Source organism: Giraffa tippelskirchi, chromosome 7 (assembly GCF_054371585.1).
Source record: "Giraffa tippelskirchi isolate mGirTip1 chromosome 7, T2T-mGirTip1v1.2.pri, whole genome shotgun sequence".
In the NCBI taxonomy this organism is placed as follows: Eukaryota; Metazoa; Chordata; class Mammalia; order Artiodactyla; family Giraffidae; genus Giraffa; species Giraffa tippelskirchi.
Window position 1 is genome coordinate 84,469,256 of NC_137281.1, and position 23,187 is coordinate 84,492,442.

General features: G+C 41.1%; 1 protein-coding gene across 3 annotated transcripts in view; it reads left to right on the plus strand.

The window, feature by feature from the left end:
• THSD4 (thrombospondin type 1 domain containing 4) overlaps positions 1-23,187 on the plus strand; it is a 635,320-nt gene that overhangs the window by 41,431 nt on the left and 570,702 nt on the right. For all 3 annotated transcript variants that reach the window (XM_081506213.1, XM_081506214.1, XM_081506215.1), the window contains exon 3: positions 2,716-2,785. In XM_081506213.1, the coding sequence (XP_081362339.1) occupies positions 2,716-2,785 (70 nt within the window). The remainder of the gene's footprint in view (positions 1-2,715; positions 2,786-23,187) is intronic.

A 23,187-nucleotide genomic window follows, 5' to 3' on the forward strand; every position in this document is an offset into this window, starting at 1 on the left:
GCCCCCTGTGTGCTGAGCAGCACAAATCCATGTGCCTGTGCATTGGATAGTACAGAGACAGAACATTTTCATCCTCATAGAAAGTTGTCTTGGACAGCACTGGCTTAGAGCCTCAGCAAGTTATAAATCAACTCCTTGATTCTTTTCACCACTCATTTTAATATTTTTCTGAATAGATTCCTTACTTGGAGGGATTTTGTGTATATTTTGCTACATTAAAAGAAAGTCTGGTCAGATATAAAATCTTTAGTCTCTCATCCAATTTAAAGCTTCTTTCCTCCCACATCCTGGGCCTGGTCTGGCCTCAGAGCACTGTCGTAGGGAAGAGAAGGCTTGGCTGGTTTCTTCATACTCCTAGTTCCCCTCTGTGCCCTCTCCTTCTGGTCCTTGTTCCTCCAGGATGGAGCATGGGGGAGAGAGGTAACTGGGCATAGAGAATCCCAACAGGAGTGGTGCCCACTGTCATCTGATGTGGCTGTCTTGCCTCGGCAGATGTCAACACTGTGGATTCTCCTCTCAGGGCACTTTGGCTGGTCCTTTGAAGAACCTCCCCTCACTGGGGTCTCCTGCTGTGGATCCCCTGGTGCAGGCTGTGCACATCGGCTGCCCCTTTACCGCCTTCCCCCATCTCCTGGGCCCCGTGGGTACACACCTCATATCACCCTGTCTTTCAGCAGTTACCTGATCCTAATGAGTTATCTTCTTTGAGGAGGTCCTTAATGGACAACTTAAGTCCCATTTTCCACAGGAGAACCCAAGCCTCTCCTGCCGCTGCAAGCTCTAGGTACACAGACTGCTCCCACTCCAGCCCTCTCTCACCACTCTGTGCTCCCAGACACTCCAGCTAGGTTTTGACCTTTAGATACTTTTCAGGGGACAATCAAGCACCACTCGGTATACTGTAGACACAGAGGGTCCAGATGAAGCTCTCAAATGGTTGCCCTCCTTATTTCCTCCCCTTGCAGCAAGGTGGAGGGGCTGTGCTCAGCACTCCTGTATCCCTGGCAAACATGTCCCATTCTCCAGCTCACACCCTACTCCTTGTTCAGGCCAAAGGTTGAGGATGGGTGGGGCCAGAGGAGGACACCTCCATTTCTGGTCCTGAACAGATGGTTGCATCCTTCTCTTTGGAATGTGTGCATATGTCATCCCCTTGGTTCTTAGTTTTGGGGCCTCAATGCAGCAATGCATTTAACACCTTGGTATAGAGGCACCTGGCATCCATGGGGTAGCAAAGAGTCAGACATGACTGAGCAACTGAGTAGCAACAACATATCCCTTCCCCCTGCTTCTTGTCCCATCACATGATCTCTAACCAGTCTGGCCACATCCATTCTGTGTGGTTTCCTAGGACCAGACTCATTTATACACAGTGGGGGTTAGGGTGGAACTTAGGGTTCCTAGAGATGGCGAGAGCTTTCCTAACTCCACAGGTCTTACCCCCAGCTTCAGGCAGATTTTCCTCATGCCTACCTTTACACAGGACAAGGGCCTGTGGCTCATCTCTCAGCTATGTTGGAAGCCTCTAAAAGGTTGAGAACCACTGGGTTACCTGACTATGCTCAGGGTTAAACCCCAAGAGGATTCCAAAGACAACTAAGTAAGACCAGTGGCCTTTATGCTTTGATGCTTCAAACAGTGCCGTTGATGACATGACATCAGGGAGCTCTGGGCATTTAATTAATTGGCAGGGCTTGTTTCTGCTCTGACTCACTCACTGTGCTGGGCGTGTTCACCTCTGTTGACCTCGGTGATCCTTACACATGGCAACCTTAAGGCTCACAGACGTGGGCTCACCCAGGATCACCTAGATGGGAATGACAGAGTTGGGATTCTAGCCTCAAAGTGTTTGAATCCAAAACTTCATGCTCTTCCAGCTCACCCTGCTGCCTTGGGGCCAGTTGGCTCCTATTTCTACACCTTCTCTTTATTTGATGACAAGCCCTAATCAGGGCTGGTGACAGTAGGGCTTAACACAGCTAATCCCACCCGTGGAGAACATATGTGACACTGAAGGGCCAAGGACAGACTGAGGAATGGTTCTGAGGAAGCCCAGGGTGTGGGAGCGAACTTCCCTGGCCAGGCTCAGAAGCCCCCCTTCCGGGCTGACATTACCACCTCCATGAGGACAAGCATGCATGAGCACCTACTCTGTGCCAGGCACCACGTGTTATCTTATGCAGCCTTCCCCGGACCTCCAGCCAGCTTGTTGTATCCCGATCTTACAAGGAAGGAGACTGAGGCTCAAAGAAGTTCAATGTCCTGACCTGGAAACTTTGCCAGTAAGTGGTAAAGCAGAGTTTGATCCCAGGTCTGCCTCATGCCAAGGCCCCGCCCATAGCACTGGGCTGCCTCCTTGCCTGTGGGGCTAGCCCTTTGCATCTTCACTGGGTTTACATCCCAGGGCCCAGTTGGACTGTGCTCCTTCCCTTGTGGCTCAGCTGGTAAAGAATCTGCCTGCAATGTGGCAGACCTGGGTTTGATCCTTGGGTTGGGAAGATCCCCTAGAGAGAAGGGAAAGGCTACCCACTCCAATATTCTGGCCTGGAGAATTCCATGGACTGTATAGTCCATGGGGTCGCAAAGAGTCAGACACAGTTGAGTGACTTTCACTTTCATTTCCTTCCAAAGATGAAATGGAAATATACCTTTCCACTAGATGCTGCTGCCTGGAACACGCTCACAGCTCTGCCTGTTGCTATTTTTCCTTCTCAGTGTCCTGGGTTCCCTCCTGCTGCTTGGACTCCAGCTCGTCTGCCCGCAGCCCTCCACTGAACACAGAAAGGTAAGCCATGGCCTTTCTGAGGCTTTCCTTTTCTGCCAAGGTCTGGGGTCATACTAGTCATCAACGCCTTGAGTTTTATTCTGTTTGGAGGTGAGTCACCGCTGATTCTCAGAGGAAGCACCATTTATAGGATGTTCACCCCTCCGAAGTCCTTGACCTTAAAAATGAAGCCAGTGCCCAGGGTCAGTCTCTGATCTGAAAGCAGTGCTGGCCTTGCAGCCCATGTCTGATAGAGTGGGTCAGTTAAGGTGAGGTCAAGGGGCAGACTCTACTCCCTAGGAGTGGAGGAGCACCAGCATGGAGCTTTGACCTCCTCTAGGGGCACCTTCAGCGCGATGGGTGTTGGATGGTTAGAACTGTGGTGGGAGCCATCCATGATTTTCGGTAGAAGGACACCAGCCAATAGCCAGGCAGGGAGAGAACAAGGAAATAAAGACATGACCCTCTCTTTTCTCCTCCCCTCCATCTCCTGCTGGTGAGTGCCTCAACCTGAGCCCAATCAAAGTACAGAAAACAAATCCGTTGATGCAGTACTCAAAGGCCAGCCTTCTGGGCAACAGGGCTGGGTGGAGAAGGGTGGACAGAGCACCTGGAGGGACACATGGACAGTATCAGGCACGCTTCCCTTCAGGCTCTGGATGTTTCATAGTTAATGAACCCTATGCTGTTGCCTAAACAAGCCCAATGCTGTCCTGCAGCAGAGCAGCTGCATGATTAATATTTCCTTAGAAATAGGTGCATGATATGACCTTGGGAGCGTCCCTCAAATCCCTTTCTCCTGCCTAAGAACTCCTATGTCTAAAGGTAATGAAATGGAGACACTTCAGAGAGGACTAATAGGCCAGCCATTTGTATCTAAGTGTGACTGAATTGGTTGGAACCTTTCCTAGAGGGGTTTTCATAAGGGAAGTCCAGGAGAGAAGGGAGCCAAGAAATGAGTATGTGGACAGGTTTGCCTAGATATGCTCCTTCTTGGGACAAGTTCTTGATGTTCTTGTCTGATGAGTCTTATTTCTTTTAGATCTGTGGATTGTGTTCTGGCTTTGTCTTTCTGGGCCAGATATGAACCTGTATTGTGTGGTGTCCTTCATTAGCGTGTCAGCTCCATGAAAGTGGGATCTTACCTGTCTTCTTCATTACCCTATTTCCACCTCCTGGAATACAGCCTGGCATGTTGTAGGTGCTCAATAAAACACCTGTTGAATGACTGACTGAATGAGTGAGTGGAAAAACTGGCCAAGATCTAAGCATTATTTTGGTGGATGCTTGGCAATTTACACCCCTCTTAACCAGGTGGCTCAGTGGTAAAGAATCCACCTGCCAATACAGGAGACGTGGGTTTGATCCCTGGGTTGGGAAGATCCCCTGAAGAAGGAAATGGCAACCCTCTCTGGTATTCTTGCCTGGAAAATCCCATAGGCAGAGGAGCCTGGCAGGCTACAGTCCATGGTATCACAAAGAACTGGACTTGACTTAGTGACTAAACAATGACAAATATTTTACTGCATAATTCCCATTCATGATTTCAAGAGTCAGAAAGGACAACTATTATAGATTGAATGTTTGTATTCCCCGGCCCACCCTGCTCCATGCCAGCCCAAGACTGGTGTGTTAAAACCTAACCTATGTGATGGTATTTGGAGGTGGGGCCTTTGCGAGGTGATGGAGTGGGGTCCTCATGAATGGGGTTAGTGCCTTTGTTAGCAATAGGGGAGAGCTTGCTGCCCTGTCCTGTGAGGAAACAATGAGAAGTCTGCACCCCAACATTGGGACTGCTGGCACCCTAACCTCAGACTTCCAGCCTTCAGAACTGTGAGAAATCAGTTTCTGTTGTTAATACACCACTTGATCTACGATACTCTGTTTTAGCAGCCCAAATTGACTAAGACAGAAATTGGCATTGAGTAGTGGTGATGCTGCTATAACAAATATATAAAATGTGGAAGGAGCTTTGAAACTGAATACTTGGTAGAGACTGAGGAGATTTGAGGTGCAGGCTAGAAAAAGGCTACAATGACATAAATGGACTTTTAAAAGTGACTCTGTTAAGAGCTCAGAAACGAAAGAGGAGGGCTGTAGAGAAAGTCTCAATCTTCCTAGAGAATACCTAAGTAATCTCAACTAAAATGTTGGTAGAAATATGGATGTTAAAGGCCATTCCCATGGGGTCTTAGATGGTAATGAGAACATGCTATTGGAAACTAGAGGAAAGGCTGTGCTTGTTATAAAGTGGCAAAGAACTTGGCTCATTCCTGCTGTAGTGTTTTGTGGCAGGTAGGACTTGTAAGAGATGAAATTAGATATTTAACCAAAGCCATTTCTAAGCAAAGTGTTGAAGGAGTGGCCTGGTTTCTCTTGACTGCTCATAGTAAAATGTGAGAAGAGAGAACTGATTTAAAGATGGAATTGTTAACTGGAAAGGAAGCAGAACACAGAAGTTAAAGATTTGGAAATTCTTCAGCCGATCCATATTGAAAAGAATGAGAAAGCCTGTCCAGGAAAGAATAAACACTAAGGGTGTGGTTGAGAGACTGATAAGGCGATTAGTCAGCCATCTTGACAGAAGCCAGAGGCTATTGTCCAAGACAATGGAAGACTGTAAAGGGAGTAGTGGTACCTTCCGGACCAGGTTCATCTTGGCACCATCTCCCTTGGTGGTTTCCACTCCCCACACTCAGGCTGAGTTCCTAGGCTGCCCCAGGAGCTGCTCCAGTGATGACCCAGAGAGGTTGGGCTGTGCCCAGCAGAGCCTTGGGGGGCATGACTACCTCTACCAGGATTTCAAAGGACAAGGCTTGAGCCAAGGTCCCAGGACCCCAACCCTGAAGAACCACAGTGAGGGCAGGGCAGCCTGGAGCTTTGGGGCCCCAACCTTTTTGGGCAGGACCGTGGGCCCAGTGGGCCTGGAGAGCAGAGCTCAGAGCCAAAGAGAATTATTCTTAAGCCTTTATGAACCTTTCCTGGGTAGGGTGCAGACTTTCTTCTTTCCTCTTCTTCCCATTTGGCATGGGAATGTCTGTACTGTGCCTGTCTTACCATTATATTTTGGAAGCACATAACATGTTTGATTTCACATATTCATAGCTGGAGAGCAGTTTGATTCAGTATGAATCATACCTGGAGTCTCACCTATGTCTGATTTAGATGATGTTTTAGGTGAGACTTAGGACCTAGACTTTAATAATGATGCTGGAGCCAGTTAATGCTTTCTAGGTTATTGGGATGGAATGAATGTATTTTGCCTGCAAGAAAGGTGTGAATTTGGGGGGCCCAGGGAGAGAATGTTATAGACTACATGTGTCCCCCCAAATTCATATGTTGAAACTTAATCCCCAGTGTGATGCTCTTTGGAGGTGGAACCTTTGGAAGGTGATTAGGTCATGAGAGGATAAATGTCCCTTATTAAAAGGGTCGTAGAGGGATCTCTTGCTTCCTCTGCTATGTGAGGATACAGGGAGAAGATTGCTGTCAATGAACAAGGAAATTGGTTCTCCCCAGACATCAAATCCACAGGCCCTTTCATCTCGAACACTCCAGCCTTCAGAACTGTGAAAAAAAAATTTATGTTTTCCATAAACCACCCAGTCTATAGCATTGTTGTCATTGCAGCTGGATCAGATAATCGTCTATTTTCATTATGATGTTCTATTATTTATCAGTGTTTAGAGCTATCAGGGTTATTAATCTTAACAGTTGAATCAGTCTACCAGTGTTCTTTTTTTCTTTTGCTATTATTCAAATAGACCATCATACCTTAAAATATTTTATAAATGGTCAGTTTACTTTGCTGTGTCTATTAATTTTCCAAGTTAGCCTGAATGATACATATGTAGCCTAAACAAAAGTTTCACAAAAGGTATTGCCTCCATTTTGCTTTGTTTCTTCCTTCGTTTCTTTTTTTTAATTTATTCTCTTTAGCAAGTTGTACCATAATGTGCTTGGTAAGTCTCCATATTTCTTAAATAAAGTATTTATTCTGAGAAATTTGAAAAATGGTTTATGAATCACTTTAGAATTTAAAAGTTGAGTAAAAGGTTTCACATTTTAGTGTATTGTTTCTCCTTGTCAAAATATTAAGAACTTTGTAGTAGGAAGTTAGATTGGGAAAATTTTTTTCAAAATCATTTATAGATTCCTTTACTCAGACAGTACACATTTTAGGACAGTTCTCAGATATAATTATGTGCATTTTAGCTGCCAACATCATTGTCATTGTCATTCACCTCAGAGAAGGAAGATTCAGTGCTTTCTTGGGTGGCAGATTTCTTCTTGACGTTTTACTGGAGTTCTGTGAAGCTGTGGCTGTCATCCTGCCTGACTGTATCCCCAAAGCCCTGGAGCAGCAATAGTACTGGCAGTAGTAGCATCCATTTATTTCTGCAACATGAGAAATAAGGAGATACCTATTAAAACAGGGGTTGGAAATGTTTTTGTGTAAATGGTCAGTTGTGATTGTTCTAGGCTTTCTGGGCTACAAAATCTCTGTCACAACTAGTCATCTCTGCTTTTGTAGCACAAATTCAGTCATAAACAACTTGTCAATAACTGTATATGGCTGTGTTCCAATAAAACTTTATTTGCAAAACACTGGATTTGGCCCGTAACTCACAGTTTGCCAGCCACTGCTCTAAAGTCAAGATAGAGAAGAGTTAACTGTAATTACTGTATATGTATTTCAAAGTTGGAAATTGTCTCCTCCTGGGACCTTAAGAAACACAAAGGATTTGAGGGAAAAAAAGTATATTTTTTCAAGAAAACATAAGAATTACGATTGCTATCAAATTGTTTTCGTTGCTTGGGTAAATCATGATTGAATTCCTGCAGACTGCTTTGTGGCAAGATCCACTCTCAATCTGTAGAAGAGAGCAGCAGCAAGAATTAGAAAACCATTTATGGTAAATTCTTAAGGGACAGCATTACAAATTTGTGCACACTGTAGTTCAATATGCATATGAAAACCACCCTCCAAAAGACATCTCTTTTTCTTTCTCATTACTATAGCATGTCCAACTTTAGCATATGGAAGCATTTCTACACTGTAAGTTATTCTGAGGAAAAGACATAATTTGTAAACGCTGTCAAATAGACTATGCATTTCTAAATGCTACTCGGGTGACTGGATACATCTCTGTAAAAACTGTCCCATAATAGTGCAGGAAAAGAGGACTTGAGTGCAGAGTGTAAGTAGCTCTTTCAAGATATTTTTATCCAGATGTCTTCCTCTTGCTCCTGATGGATGGCATCAGAAAGGACTGTTCAACCTCTGTTCTTGGTAGTTATTTAATGACACTTGGCAAGTGATTTCATTTTAAAAACTCTCTGTGGCTTCGTTTGCAGATAAGGTAAGACCAAGAGTGGAAAAAACTTGTCCCAGACTCTAATAAAAACCATACGTTATTAGTACAGGAGAATATGTAGATTGTAGAAAGCTTTTAAGTTAATGAAAGTGTTCTGTCTGTCTGACAGACATTCACTGAGCAAGTTGCTTTGTAAGTCATAAAGTGTATGTTCAACATACTCTATTTAGGAAAAAATCATGAAACATCTTATTTTATTCCTACGAATGGAGAAACATACATATGCTTGAATCACCACTGCTTAACTTTCTTTTTTTTTTAAGTTTACTTTTTAGTTAAAAGTATGCATGTATATTGGGCTTCCCTGGTAGCTCAGCTGATACAGAATCCACCTGCAAGGCAGGAGACCCCGATTCGATTCCTAGGTCAGGAAGATCCCCTGGAGAAGGGATAAGCTACCTACTCCAGTATTCATGGACTGCCATAGTGGCTCAGATGGTAAAGAATCCACCTGCAATGTGGGACCCTGGGATCGAACCCTAGGTTGGGAAGATCCCCTGGAGGAGGGCATGGAAACCTACTCCAGTATTCTCACCTGGAGAATCCCCATGGACGCAGGAGCCTGGTGGGCTACAGTACACGGGGTCACAAAGAGTCAGATACAATAAGTGACTAAGCACAGCACATGCATGTTTATTATAGAAAATTTAGAAAACAATGAAAAACAATGAGGAAGAAAATAGAAACTCATTCCTAGGGCCACCAGCCAAAGAGAAGTGCTCTTCAATCTGTTATTTATAGAAACTTTAAAACAAACAAAGAAAAAAACCCAGACATACTACAAAAGGAAATAAGGGTAAAGTAAAATATTTGTTTTGCTAACTGGTTTGCAAGTAACAATGTGAATAGCTGGGGCCCTTGTAAAGGGTTTAGAGCCTACTATTACTGTGTACCGGAGAAGGCAATGGCACCCCACTCCAGTACTCTTGCCTGGAAAATCCCATGGACGGCCTGGTAGGCTACAGTCCATGGGGTCACTAAGGGTCGGACATGACTGAGCGACTTCACTTTCACTGTTCACTTTCATGCACTGGAGAAGGAAATGGCAATCCACTCTACTATTCTTGCCTGGAGAATCCCAGGGACGGCGGAGACTGGTGGGCTGCCATCTATGGGGTCGCACAGAGTCGGACATGACTGAAGCGACTTAGCAGCAGCAGCAGCATTACTGTGTACAGGCTTCCCTGGTGGCTCAGTGATAAAGAATCCACCTGCCAATGCAGGAGATGCGGATTTGATCCCTAGGTTGGGAAGATCTCCTGAAAAAGGAAATGGCAACCTGCTCCAGTATTCTTGTCTGGGAAATCTCATGGACAGAGGAGCCTGGTAGGCTATCGTCCATGGTAGCCCAAAAAGTCAGAGATGACTTAGCAATTAAACAACAACTATAACAATTGACTTCAGATTGCCTCTTGACAATGTCCTACAATTGGATATTGAACAGTAAGCCTATAGAAGGACAAAAATAAGTTTTAGGTAACATGAAATTTCTCATATTATTTCTCCCATATTCCACACAGGAGAAAACAGTAAGGTTTTTTGAAGAAAATATATGAAAATATCCTGATGACTTGGGGTAGGCAAGGGTTTCTTAAACAACACACCAAAAGAACTAATCATAAAAGAATTGAACTGCATGAAAATTGAGGAGTTTTATTTATTATCACACACCATGAAAAGTGAAAAGATAAGCCAAAGACAGGGTGAAGGTATTCACAATTATATATTTGACCAAAGATTCATACTCATTATATAAAGAAACTCTACTAATTATTAAGAAAATGTTAAGCAGTTAAATTTTTAAGTGGGCAAAAGACTTGAACAGATGCTTTGTGTAAGAGGATATTCTAAATGCCAATAAGCATATGAAATATGCTCAGTCAGTCAGTTCAGTCACTCAGTTGGGTCAGACCCTGTGATCCCATGGATTGTGAATGCCAGGCTGCCCTGTCCATCACCAACTCCTGGACCTTGCTCAAACTCATGTCCATCGAGTTGGTAATGCCATCCAATCATCTCATCCTCTGTCACCCCCTTCTCCTCCCACCTTCAATCTTTCCCAGCATCAGGGTCTTGTCCAATGAGTCAGTTCTTTGCATCAGGTGGCCAAAGTATTGGAGTTTCAGCTTCAACATCAGTCCTTCCAATGAATATTCAGGATTAACTGGTTTGATCTCCTTGCAGTCCAAGGGACTCTCAAGAGTCTTCTCCAACACCACGGTTCAAAAGCATCAATTTTTTGGCATTCAGCTTTCTTTATAGTCCAACCCTCACATACATACGTGACTACTGGAAAAACCATAGCTTTGACTAGATGGACCTTTGTTGGCAAAGTAATGTCTCTGCTTTTTAATATGCTATCTAGGTTGATCATAGCTTTTCTTCCAAGGAGCAAGCATCTTTTAATTTCATGGCTACAGTCACCATATGCAGTGATTTTGGAGTCCAAAAACATAAAGTTTCTCACTGTTTCCATTGTTTCCCCAATGCTCAATCAAAACCATTAATTAAGTGGACTTCCCTGGTGATTCAGTGGCTAAAACTCTGCTCTCCCAGTGCGGGTGGCCCAGATTCAATCTCTGGTCCAAGAAGTAGATCCTGCATGCCACAACTAAAGATCCTGCATGTTGCAATGAAAATTGAAGATCCTGTGAATTGCAATACAGGAGACGTGGGCTCAATCTCTGAGTAGGGAAGATCCATTTCCCTGGTGTAGGAAATGGCAACCCACCCCAGTATCCTTGCCTGGAAAATTCCATAGACACAGGAGCCTGGTGGGCTACAGTCCATGGGGTCACAGAGTCAGATCCAACTGAACACACACACACACATCGCTCTGGACATCATAAACAGAACATAAAAGCAGTACTGAGTGGTTCAAACTGTTTCTGAATAGCTTACCTATCCTAGTACAATTTTCAGGAATATGGGAATATGAAAATATCCAGTACCCAACAAGGTAAAATTCAAGATGTCTGGCATTTAGTCAAAGATTACCAGGAATGCACAGAAGTAGAATAACATTAGCATTATTCTCCATAATGAGGAGAACAATTAATTGAAACCAACTCTGAACTGACACAGATACTAGAATTTGAAAACAAGGGTATTAAAAGTTATTAAAACTGTATCCCATATATTCAAAAAGTTAAGTAGAAGTTTGGGAAATATTTTTAGAAAATGTCAAACTTCTGGAGATGAAAAATACACTGGATGGAATTAATGGAAGACTAGATGTGGACAATAAAAGAGAACTTGAAGATATAGCAATAGAAACTTTCCATAAAGAATTTTTAAAAAGTTGATGATCATCAGTGAACACTGTAACAACTTCAGGTGAATTTATGTGTATGCAATTGGAGTACCAAAAGGAGAAGAAGTGAGGGGTGACAGAAAAATATTTTTTAAAATATTAGGAAATACTCTGATTTTGACTAAAACTATGAATCTAAGAATACCAATGAACTCCAAACACTAGAAACATGAAGAAAATGGCACCTTTACGCCATGATCAAATTGCTTAAAATTCAGTGATAAAAGGAAGCAAAAATTTGAATCCCTTAGGGGGGAAAAAAACACATTACATCCACAGAAACAAAAAAAAAGATGACAAGATATTCCTTGTCTGCTGTCACTCATGCATGTGAAGCAATACCTTTAAAATACTGAAAGAATAAAACTGTCAACCTGGAATTCTATACCCAGAAAAAACATCTTTCAAAAATGAAAGTAAAGACATTTTCATACATAAGTGCTGAGTCACACTTGTAACACCAAAATTGTTAAAGGAAATTCTTTAAGCAGAAGGAAAATGATACAAAAAATATAGATCTATACATGAAATGAACCAGAAATAATAACTACATGGGTAAATATATACAGTTTTGAAAAATATTTAAGTCTCTTTCAAAGATTGACTCTTTAAATGAAAATAATATAATATGTTGTGGAGGTAATAATGTATGTGTAAGTGAAATGCATGGGAATAATATTGTAAATGCCAGAAGAGGATAAATGGAAGTATAATACTGTAAGGTTCTTATAATATGTGTAAAATTGTATATAACTTGAAAGTGGACTATGATAAGTTAAAGATGTATATTATAAACCTTAAAATAACAAAGTAACAAAGAATTTTAGTTCAAGGAATTGTTTTAGGAAATAAAATAGAGTCATAAAAATACTCCAATAATTCAAAAAAAGACAGAAATAGAAGAAAAAGAGATGGAATAACTAGAAAACAAATAGCAAGTTGATAGACTTAAATATAGTTATATTAATAATCACAAAAACACCTCAACTAAAAGGCAGAGTTTGAGCAGGTTGGATAAAGAACAAGACACTCAACTGTATGCTTTCTATAAGAAACACACTTAACCATAAAGACACAGATTAGGTTAAAATTAGAAGGATGGAAGAAGACATACCATGTTAACATTAGTCAAAAGGAAGCTAGAGAGACTCTATCAATATCAAATAAAGTAGATTTTAGTGCAAAGAATATTACCAAATATAAAAAAGTCATTTCATGATGTTAAAGGGGTCAATTCATCAGAGGACATAACAATCCTAAACATTTATGTACCTAATAATAGAGCTTCAAATTACTAAAATAAATTTGAATAACTGCAAGGAGAAACAAAAAAACTCACAATTACTGCCTGAGGTTTTAATGGTGGTGGTTTAGTTGCTAAGTCATGTCCTACTCTTGTAACCCCGTGGACTGGAGCCTTCCATGGGAATTCCCAGGCAAGAATACTGGAGTGAATTGCCATTTTCTCCTCCTTGGGATATTCCCAACCCGGGGATGAACCTGGGTCTCCTGCATTGCATACAGATTTTTTACCAACTGAGCCACTCCCTTTCCAATCACTGATAGAGTACTTAAACAGAAAAATCAGTAAAAATGGAGAAGATTTGACTATGACTATCAGTCAACTGGACCAAATGGACATTTGTAGAACATTCCCCCAAACAAAACCAGATATGTATTCTTTTCAGGTGCATGAAGAACACTTAGTAAGATAAATCATATTTGGGGCCATAAAGCAAGTCTTAATAGACATGATTCAAATCACAGTTTAATCAATTGGAATTGATTTAGCAATCAATATAAAAGATATCTGGCTGCTGCTGCTGCTAAGTCACTTCAGTCGTGTCCGACTCTGTGTGACCCCATAGACGGCAGCCCACCAGGCTCCGCTGTCCCCGGGATTCTCCAGGCAAGAACACTGGAGTGGTTGCCATTTCCCTCACCAATGCATGAAAGGGAAAAGTGAAAGTGAAGTCGCTCAGTTGTGTCTGACTCTTAGCGACCCCATGGACTGTAGCCCACCAGGCTCCTCCGTCCATGGGATTTTCCAGGCAAGAGTACTGGAGTGGGGTGCCATTGCCTTCTCCTAAAGATATCCGGAGAATTCCTAAATATTTGGAATGGAATAAAACATTTCCAAATAATCCATCTCAAAGAAGAGATGAAAGAGAAATTAGAAATTACTTTGACCTGAATGAAATTAAAAACACAAAATATTAGAAATTATGAGATGCTGCTAAAACAGCACACAGGGGGAAATTTTTATAACTAATCAACTATAAAGACAAAAAAGGTCTCAAATCAGTAACCTCAGCTTTCCACCATAAACAACTAGAAAGAGAACAGTGATTAAACTCAAAGTAAGAAGGAAGGAAATAATAAAGATCAAAGCAGAAACCTCTAAAGTAGAAACAGAAAAACCATAAAGGAAACCATTTATTCCAAAAGTTGGTTCTTTGAACGATCAATGAAATGGATAAATCTTGAACCAGAATCATTAGAGAAAAAATTCAAGACATAAATGATCATTATCAGGAGACAGTGGTAACATCACCACAGATTCTGTAGATAAGGGTATTAATAAGGATAATAAGGGAATATTATGAATCCTTTATTCTTATAAATTCAACAACTTAGATGAAAAAGACAAATAATCTGAAAGATACAGACTACCAAAACTCACTTAAAAAGAAATAGATAACCTGAATATTCTATATTTATTAAAGAAGTAGAATTTGTAGTTAAAAACCTTCCTGCAAAGAAAACTCCTGATGGCTTTTCTGATGAATTCTCATAAGCATTTAAGGAAGAAAATAATACTAATTTTACACAAATTCTTCCAGAAAATTGAAGACGAAGAGAACTTCCCAACTCATTCCATGAGACCAGCATTACACACCAAAGACAAATAAAGATGTTAAAAGATAAGAAAACTATAGATGGTTGTTCATAATGAACATACAAAAGCTCTAATTAAAATTTTAGCAAATTAAATCCAAAGTTATAAGAAATGATATGCATCCTGAATAAGTGGGCTTTATTCTAGGCATTCAAGTTTGGTTCAACATTTAGAAACGAACTGGTATACAAACTAAAAAAGAAAAGTCATATGGCTACCTCATTAAATGCAGAGAAGTTTTGACAAAATCTGATATCCATTCCTGATAAAAAAAACTCTTAGCAAAGTAGGAATAAAAGGAAACTTGATTTAACCTGGTAAAGGACATTTCCTTAAAACCTATAGCTAATGACAGAGGATGAGAATGGATGGCATCACCAGTTCAATGGACATGAACTTGGGCAAGCTCCAGGAGATGGTGAGGGACAAGGAAGCCTGGAATGCTGCAGTCCATGGGGTTGCAAAGAGTCGGACATGACTTGGCAACTTAACAACAACAACAACAACCATTCTTAATGGTGAAAGACTGACGGCTTTCCTTCTAAGATCAAGAAAAGACTATGATATTTTCCCTCACTATTTCTTCTTTTTTTATGTTTATATGTTTATTTATTTTTGGCTGTGCTGGGTCTTCGTTGCTGTACTGGCTTTTCTCTAGTTGTGGCCAGCAGGGACTACTCTCCAGTTGTGGTGCGCAGGCTTCTCACTGCAGTGGTTTCTCTTGTTGTGGAGCACGGGTGCTGGGGCATGCATGCTTCAGTAGTTGTGGCACATGGGCTCAGTGGTTGCGGCTCCTCGGCTCTAGAGCATAGGCTCACTAGTTGCGGCACAGAGGCTTAGTTGCTCCGCAGCATGTGGGATCTGCCCGGATCAGGAATTGAACCTGAATCTCCTGCATCGGCAAGGGATTCTCTACCACTGAACCACCAGGGAAGTGCCCTCACTGATTCTATTGTGCACAGGATTGGAGGCTCTAACCAATGCAGTCAGGCAATGGAAAGAAACAAGATGTATACAGATTGGAAAGAAGTAAACTTGTATTTATTTTCAGACAGCAGAATTGTCTGTAGAAAATCTGATAATATATAAAAAAGACCATAAGTGAGTTTAGCTAAATTATTGGATATAAGATCAATATGCAAAGAATTAATTGTATTTCTGTAACTGCCAATAAATAATATAAAATTAAATTAAAAGGAAATCATTTACAAAATCTGACAAAAGATGTGAAAGATCTATACATTTATACCTATAAAACATTGTTGACAGAAATTAGAGTTAAATGAAGAAATATACTATTTTTATGAGTAAGGAACTCAATATTATTAAGATGATCATCTCCCAAACTTGATCTATAGATTTAACACAATTCCAATAAAATTCCCAGAAGACTTTATACAAAAATTAACAGATATATTTAAAAACCCATTATGAAATACAGAGGGCCTAGAATAGCCAAAACAAATTTCAAGAAAAACAACAAAATCCCAGGAGCTACACTATCTAATATTTGCATTATTATAAAGCTACAGTCAGGAAGTGAAGTGAAAGTCGCTCAGTGGTGTCTGACCCCTTGCAACCCCATGGACTCCTCTCCTCTGTCCATGGAATTCTCCAGGCAAGAATACTGGAATGAGTAGCCATTCCCTTCTCCAGGGGATCTTCCCAACCCAAGGATTGAACTCAGGTCTCCCACACTGCAGGTGGATTCTTGACCATCTGAGCCACCAGGGAAGCCCATGTTTTTTGGCATCAAGGTAAATAAACAGAGTAACAGAACAGAGTATAGAAATAAGTCCACAAATATATGGTCAACTGATTTTCGGGAAATAATGCAAAGGTAATTCAGTGGAAAAAGGGTAGTATTTCAATAAATAATCCTGGGACAGTTGGGTATCCACATGCAAAAGAGTGAACAGTCAATCCATACCTGTTCAATATGCAAAAATTAACTCAAAATGGATCATAAATCTAAACGTAAAACCTAAATCTTTGAAACTTCTAGAAGGAAACAAAGGAGAAAATATTTGTGACTAGAACTAGCTAGAGATTTTATTTTTTAGATGCATCATCAAAGTCATGACCCATAAAAGAAAGAGTTGATTGGTTAAATTTTATCAAAACTACTAACTTCTACTCTTTTAATAAGGGAAAGACAAGCCACAGACTGAGAGAAAGTATTTACAAAGCATATACTGATAAAGGACTTGTGTTCAGAATATATAAGGAGCACTCGAAACCCAATAATAAGGAAAAACAACCTGATGCAAGAGTAAGAGATGTGAAATGATGCTTCACTAAGGAAGGTACCTGGTTGCCAAATAAGCTCAGGAAAAGATGCTCAACATCATTAGTCATCAGGGAAATACAAATTAAAATCACAGTGAAATATGAGTACACACCTACTAGAGTAGGTTAAATTTAAAAGATCAAGTGCTGATGGTGACAAGGAGGAACTACCTCCCTTGTAGGCTGTTAGTGAGACTATAAAAATGACAGACTATTCTAGAATACAGGTTAGCAGTTAAAAAAAATTACTCATATACCTATCATACATGTGTGTGTGCTAAGTCACTTCAGTCAAGTCCAACTCTTTGTGCCACTATGGACCGTAGCCTGCCAGGCTCTTCTGTTCATGTGATTTTCCAGTCAAGAATACTGGGGTGGGTTGCCATGCTCTCCTCTAGGGGATCTTCCTGACCTAGGGACTGAACCTGCAGGGATTAACCCAGAGATCTCTTAGGTCTCCTGCATTGGGAGGTAGGTTCTTTACCACTAGCACCTCTTGGGAAGCCCTATACCTACCACATGATTCAGTTTTTTACCCAAGAGAAAAGGATATATATATCCTTATATATATCCATATATATATATATATCCATACATGAACTTGTACAGGAATATTCACAGCAGCTTTCTTTGCCATAAACTGGAAGTAACCCAAATGTCCATCAGCAGGTGAATGGACACACTATATTAATTCATTTATATAAACTTCTAGGAAATGTAGTTCAGTTCATTGCAGTTGTTCAGTCATGTCTGACTCTTTGCGATCCCATGGGCTGCAGCACACCAGGCTTCCCATGTCCATCAAGTCGGTGATGCCATTCACCCATCTCATCCTCTGTCATCCCCTTCTCCTCCTGCCTTCAGTCTTTCCCAGCATCAGGGTCTTTTCCAATGAGTCAGTTCTTCACATCAGGTGGCCAAAGTATTGGAGCTTCAGCTTCAGCATCAGTTCTTCCAATGAATATTCAGGACCGATTTCCTTTAGGATTAACTGGTTTGATCTCCTTGCAATCCAAGGGACTCTCAAGAGTCTTCTCAAACACCACAGTTCAAAAGCATCAATTTTTCGGCACTCAATTTTCTTTATGGTCTAACTTTCACATCTATACATGACTACTGGAAAAACCATAACTTTGGCTAGGTGGACCTTTGTCGGCAAAGTAATGTCTCTGCTTTTTAATATGCTGTCTATGTTGGTCATAGCTTTTCTTCCAAGGAGCAAGCGTCTTTTGATTTCATAGCAGCAGTGATTTTGGAGCCCAAGAAAATAAAGTCTCTCACTGTTTCCATTGTTTCCCCATCTATTTGCCATGAAATGATGGGAACGGATGCCATGATATTAGTTTTTTGAATGTTGAGTTTTAAGCCAGATTTTTCACTCTCCTCTTTCACTTTCATCAAGAGGCTCTTTAGTTCCTCTTTGCTTTCTGCCATGAGGGTGGTGTCATCCACATATCTGAGGTTATTGATATTTCTCCCAGCAACCTTGATTCCATCTTGTGCTTCATCCAGCCTGGCATTTCACATGATGTACTCTGCATATAAGTTAAATAAGCAGGGTGACAATATACAACCTTGACGTCCTCCTTTCCCAATTTGGAACCAGTCCATTGTTCCATGTCTGGTTCTAACTGTTGCTTCTTGACAAACTAATCTATAATGATGGAAAGGATATCTGTATTTGTGGGGGATTGAGAAGGCAAGGAAGGGAAGATGATCATGTGATACAAAGAAAACTTTGGGGTGATCTGTATGTGCATTATCTTGATGACGGTGATGATTTCATGGGTGAATACATATGAGCAATCTTATCAAATTGTACACTTCAAATATGTATGATTTATTGTGTGTCAATTATACTTCAATAAAGTTGTTAATAATAAACTATTCATATAAGCACCAAGTAAATTTCTCATGAATTCCATTCACTGAATATGTTTTTCTTACTGACTGTAAGACACCAGACACAAAAGTACCTACAGTATAAATCCATTTATATTTAGTTCAAGAACAGGCAAAGCTAATATGTCGTAAAAATAAAATCAGAATAATGGAAACCTTTGAAGAGGGTGGGATTGACTAGTAAGGTGCATGAAGAAACCTTCCAGGATGTAGGAAATATTCTCAGTCTTGAGCTTGGTGCTGGTTATTTAGGTCTTAAATGTGTCAAGAGTCATACATTTATCATGAACCTACTTGATGTGCTTCTTATATTAATACATTATACCTCAATAAAGAAAAGGATAAAGAAAATGAAGTGCATTAAATGCCAGTACTGAAATGGCACTGAAAGTCTTTGGAGCAGTGTGGGATTGTCCTTTGAGTGTTACCAGGAAACAAAGATGCTCTTCAAAGTACAGCATAAGGCGTATTCTCATTCGCTATTGAGTGTCCAGCCACAGAACCCTTGCAGAGTTGGAAGCTGACTCTAAAGCAGGCACTGTGTCTTTTCCAGCTGGTATTTGTCAGACCTTCTGTTTCTAATGGCATAAATATAACTGACTGCTTCTGAAAAATTAAGAGTACTTCTACTTATGAGAAATGAAGAAATTAAAGTAAAAAGACCTTATTAAGGACTGGGAAGAATGTCAATGTTCATTAATTCATGCTTTGCCAAATCTCTTGGATTCAAATCCAACGGCCGAAAAATCAAATTTGCTTCTATTACAAATGGAACAGCAAGCTTAAGACTGCATGTTCAGAAAGCCCTTGACAACATAGCAGAAAAAGCACATCTTCAGCTTTTAGTCTGGGCATAATGGGGCATTCCTGGCCTCTTAGCCTTTTTCTGGTTTCAGGCCAGAATTCCCTACCAGATCTCCAATTTTTTTTTTTTTTCTGAGTATGCATTTTGCCCAGGGGTCGATAGGACAAAGTGGAATGTAGAAGAAACCCCTCTGCCTAGAACCCAGCTTTCACTGAGTTGACCAATGCTTGCTGACTTCCTCGACTGCAAACGGGGTCTGCCTGCCCAGCCCTTTGGCACTTCTTTGCCTTCTCCAGCCTTGGTTGACTTAACTTGGGTGGGTTTTTCATCCTCCTAGCCTTGGGGTATCTACCAGTTCTCTCCTGTGGAGGAGTCTTTGTCCGATCTATCCTGATATCAACTGCCCATGCCTGGTGCCAGGAAGACAGGAAGGAAGTCATAGCTGTCACGTATTCTATTTGTAGAAGTCTGTGAAGATGATGAGGGCCCATCAGAGGAAGCAGACACTGGGATAGTGTAAGCTCGGGAAACCAAGGCATTTTTAATGGCAAAAATTATATCTGTTGAGTTTTGAGTATTCCTTCCCTATGATGCCCTCTACCCTGACATCTTTGAAAACTGTTTTTAGTATTTAATTCGTACTAGGTTCAGGGACAAAAAAAAGCTTTATTTTTATATATTGTGGGTATTTCTTTTGTTCTGAGTGATTTTCCTGCTTCCCAGAAACACATACAACCCAAGTTTATAAATTCCTTCCTTTGGAAGTTTGTGGTTCCATTTGTAAGAGTATTTAAAAATAAATACATTATAAATCTGTTATTATTGTCTGAACAAACTCTAGTCTAATACCCATATCTCAAATGTGATATTACTACAAACAAGCCAAATTATACAGAATAGATTTTTTTTTGTACGTGTTGACCCTAACAAAGTTACTTTGAGACTATAAATAGTTATAAGAAAAAAATGAGTATTTTATGTACTTAAAGTTTTTCTTGAAATTTCCATTCCCTCCCACACTTATACACACAAAACTCAAACCATAAAAAGGTGTTTTTAAAATAACTTCTAAATTCCCCACTATGTTATGTTTCTAGGCCAAATTACAGTTAAAACAAAGTTTTGACAGACAGAATAACTTATCACTTAGGCCACAAATCTTGGTCTTTGGAAAAGAAAATGAACAGTACAGTCTTAAGGCCACTGTCCTTGTGGAGTCCTCACATGCCAGCCAACTTCCAACCCCTCCACAGGATGTTCACTCCTTGGTTGTTTGGAGAAATAGAGGATAAGTCAGTATCCTTTTGCTTCTAATTTTATTCTGTTTGTACTGCTTCTCTTATGTATTTGATGCATGTTTTTACTTATGGCCAACTTCATCTTTTTCTTTCCCCATTAACTCATCAAACACTTACCAAGTGCCTACAATGTGAACTTAGACTCTGAAGCCAGATTGCCTAGTTGATACCTGGTTCTGCTGCTTACAACTTTTGGATCTTGGGCAAGGTCCTGTGCCTCAGTTTTGTCATCTGTGAAATGGGGCTGGAAATAGTACCCATTGCATAGGTTGTTCTGAGGATGATGTGAATTTAGGATGTTTCAGATGATATTTGACCCAGTAATTGCTATGTTGGTGTTGCTGTCATTGTTTGCTGTTGTTGTGATGACAAATGCCAGCCTTGAGCTCCGTGCTGCATACCCCAGTGGGTTGCTTTTCAAGGAACTTCCCTTCTAATGTCACCTTCAGGATTTCTATCCAAGTCTGATGTCTCCAGAGTTTCTGAGTCTCAAAACTATTGGCATTTTGGGTGGGGTAATTCTTTGCTGTGGGACCATGCTATACACTGTTAGAAGTTTAGCAGCATCTCTGGTCTCTACCCACGAGATGCCAATAAGATGCTCTTCCAGTTCAAAAAATGTCTCCAGATGTTTCCAGATGCTTCTTGGGGGACAGAATTGCCTGAAGTGGAGGACCGTCTAGTTAGGTGGTAAATCTGCCTGCAGAGGCAGCACTGTGGCTCTCCCTGCTTTCTAGGGAGGCCCCTGGGGCTTCCCTGGTAGTTCAGCTGGTAAAGAATCCACCTGCAATGCAGGAGACCGTGGTTCAATTCCTGGGTCGGGAAGTTCCCCTGGAGAAGGGATAGGCTACCCACTCCAGTATTCTTGGGCTTCCCTGGTGGCTTAGACAATAAAGAATCCACCTGCAATGCGGGAGACCTGAGTTCGACCCCTGGGTTGGGAAGATACCCTGGAGGGAGTCATGGCAACCCACTCTAGTATTCTTGCCTAGAGAATCCCCATGCACAGAGGAGCCTGGTGGGCTACAGTCCATGGGGTTGCAAAGAGTTGGACACGACTGAGCAACTAAGCACAGCACACGGCAGTGGTTACCTGCAGTTGTCTTCCCCCTGAGCATGATTTTGAAGATCCATGTTATATGTTACAGGTGCCTCTAACCACATGTCTGGAACCATAGGAACATTTCTGCTGTGACCACTGCGGCCTCCTTAGTAGGAGGGGCTCCTCTTTAAAATGGACTTCTTTATTTTTTAAAATTTATTTGGCTGTGCTGGATCTTAGTTGTGGCACACAGAATCTTTGTTGTCACATGCAGGCTCTTAGTTACAGCATGTGGGATCTAGTTCCCTGACCAAGGATCAAACCCGGGCCCCCTGCACTGGGAGTGCAGAGTCTTAACCACTAGACTGCCAGGGAAGTCCCTCTTTAGAAGAAAGGAGGAGAGACATAATCATCCTAGCACTTCAGTCCAAGGCTCCCTGTGAAAGCCAGCCCCCTGACCCTTTACAGCTGAAGGAATTTACTGCTCATCGCTATGGGGAACAAGCAGAGGTCACAAGACCACATATGGAGAATCTCACTATGGGAGTTTGCGTGATGTGGTCCTTGGTCCTCACTGGGTGAGCCCTGATGGTTAACACTGAGAGAATGCTCATCACATGCCAGATTGAGCTAAGTACGTGATGAATATTGCTCACATTCACCCTTGAAAGCTGATATTTTTATCCCCATTTTATAGGCTGGGAAACTTCAGCTTAGAGACATTAAGAACACAGGATTCAAATCCAGGCGACTGATTCCAAAGTTCTTAATCCCAATGACACTTATCCTCAGAAGCACTGCCTCCGTAAAAAGCAGTGTCTACTCTTGGAATGTCCCCTGTCTGTGCCCTAGTTAGATTTTGGTTCCCAAGTTCCATCCTGGTCACATAAAACTATCCATCAGTAACTTCATGCTGACCTGAGATGTGACAGGAGTGACATCATTTTGTTTTGTTTGCATGTAATAATATCACAGCTGAGACATACCCTGTCCCACACTGTTATTTTTTACTCTCCCTATGCTAAGAACCCTGGAGAAGGGAATGGCTACCCACTCCAGTATTCTTGCCTGAAGAATCCCATGGACAGAGGAGCCTAGCGGTCTACAATCCACAGGGTTGCAAAGAGTCAGACATGACTGAGCGGCTAACGCTATGCTAAGAACCAAATCGTTTTCTTCCTTGTGTTTAAGTTGTGTGCTTCTGCTAACTGACAACAGTCGTTGTGATGTAAACCAACCTTGTAAATTAGAACTTTCTAAATGACCCTTAGGTCACAGAACTTATCCTGTTGGCACCAGTTGTCCTAACATCTGAATTTCTCCAGGGTGAACCTCTTTAAAATGATTAATTCTATAAGCGGAAAGTCATTACTTTTAATATACTCCCAGTTCTGTCCCGGACACAGAACTTCATACAAGCCCCAAATAAAGAACTTAGTGTAGAAAAAGAGTTATACCTAATTTCAAGAATTACTAGAACTTTGTTGTATTGAATAT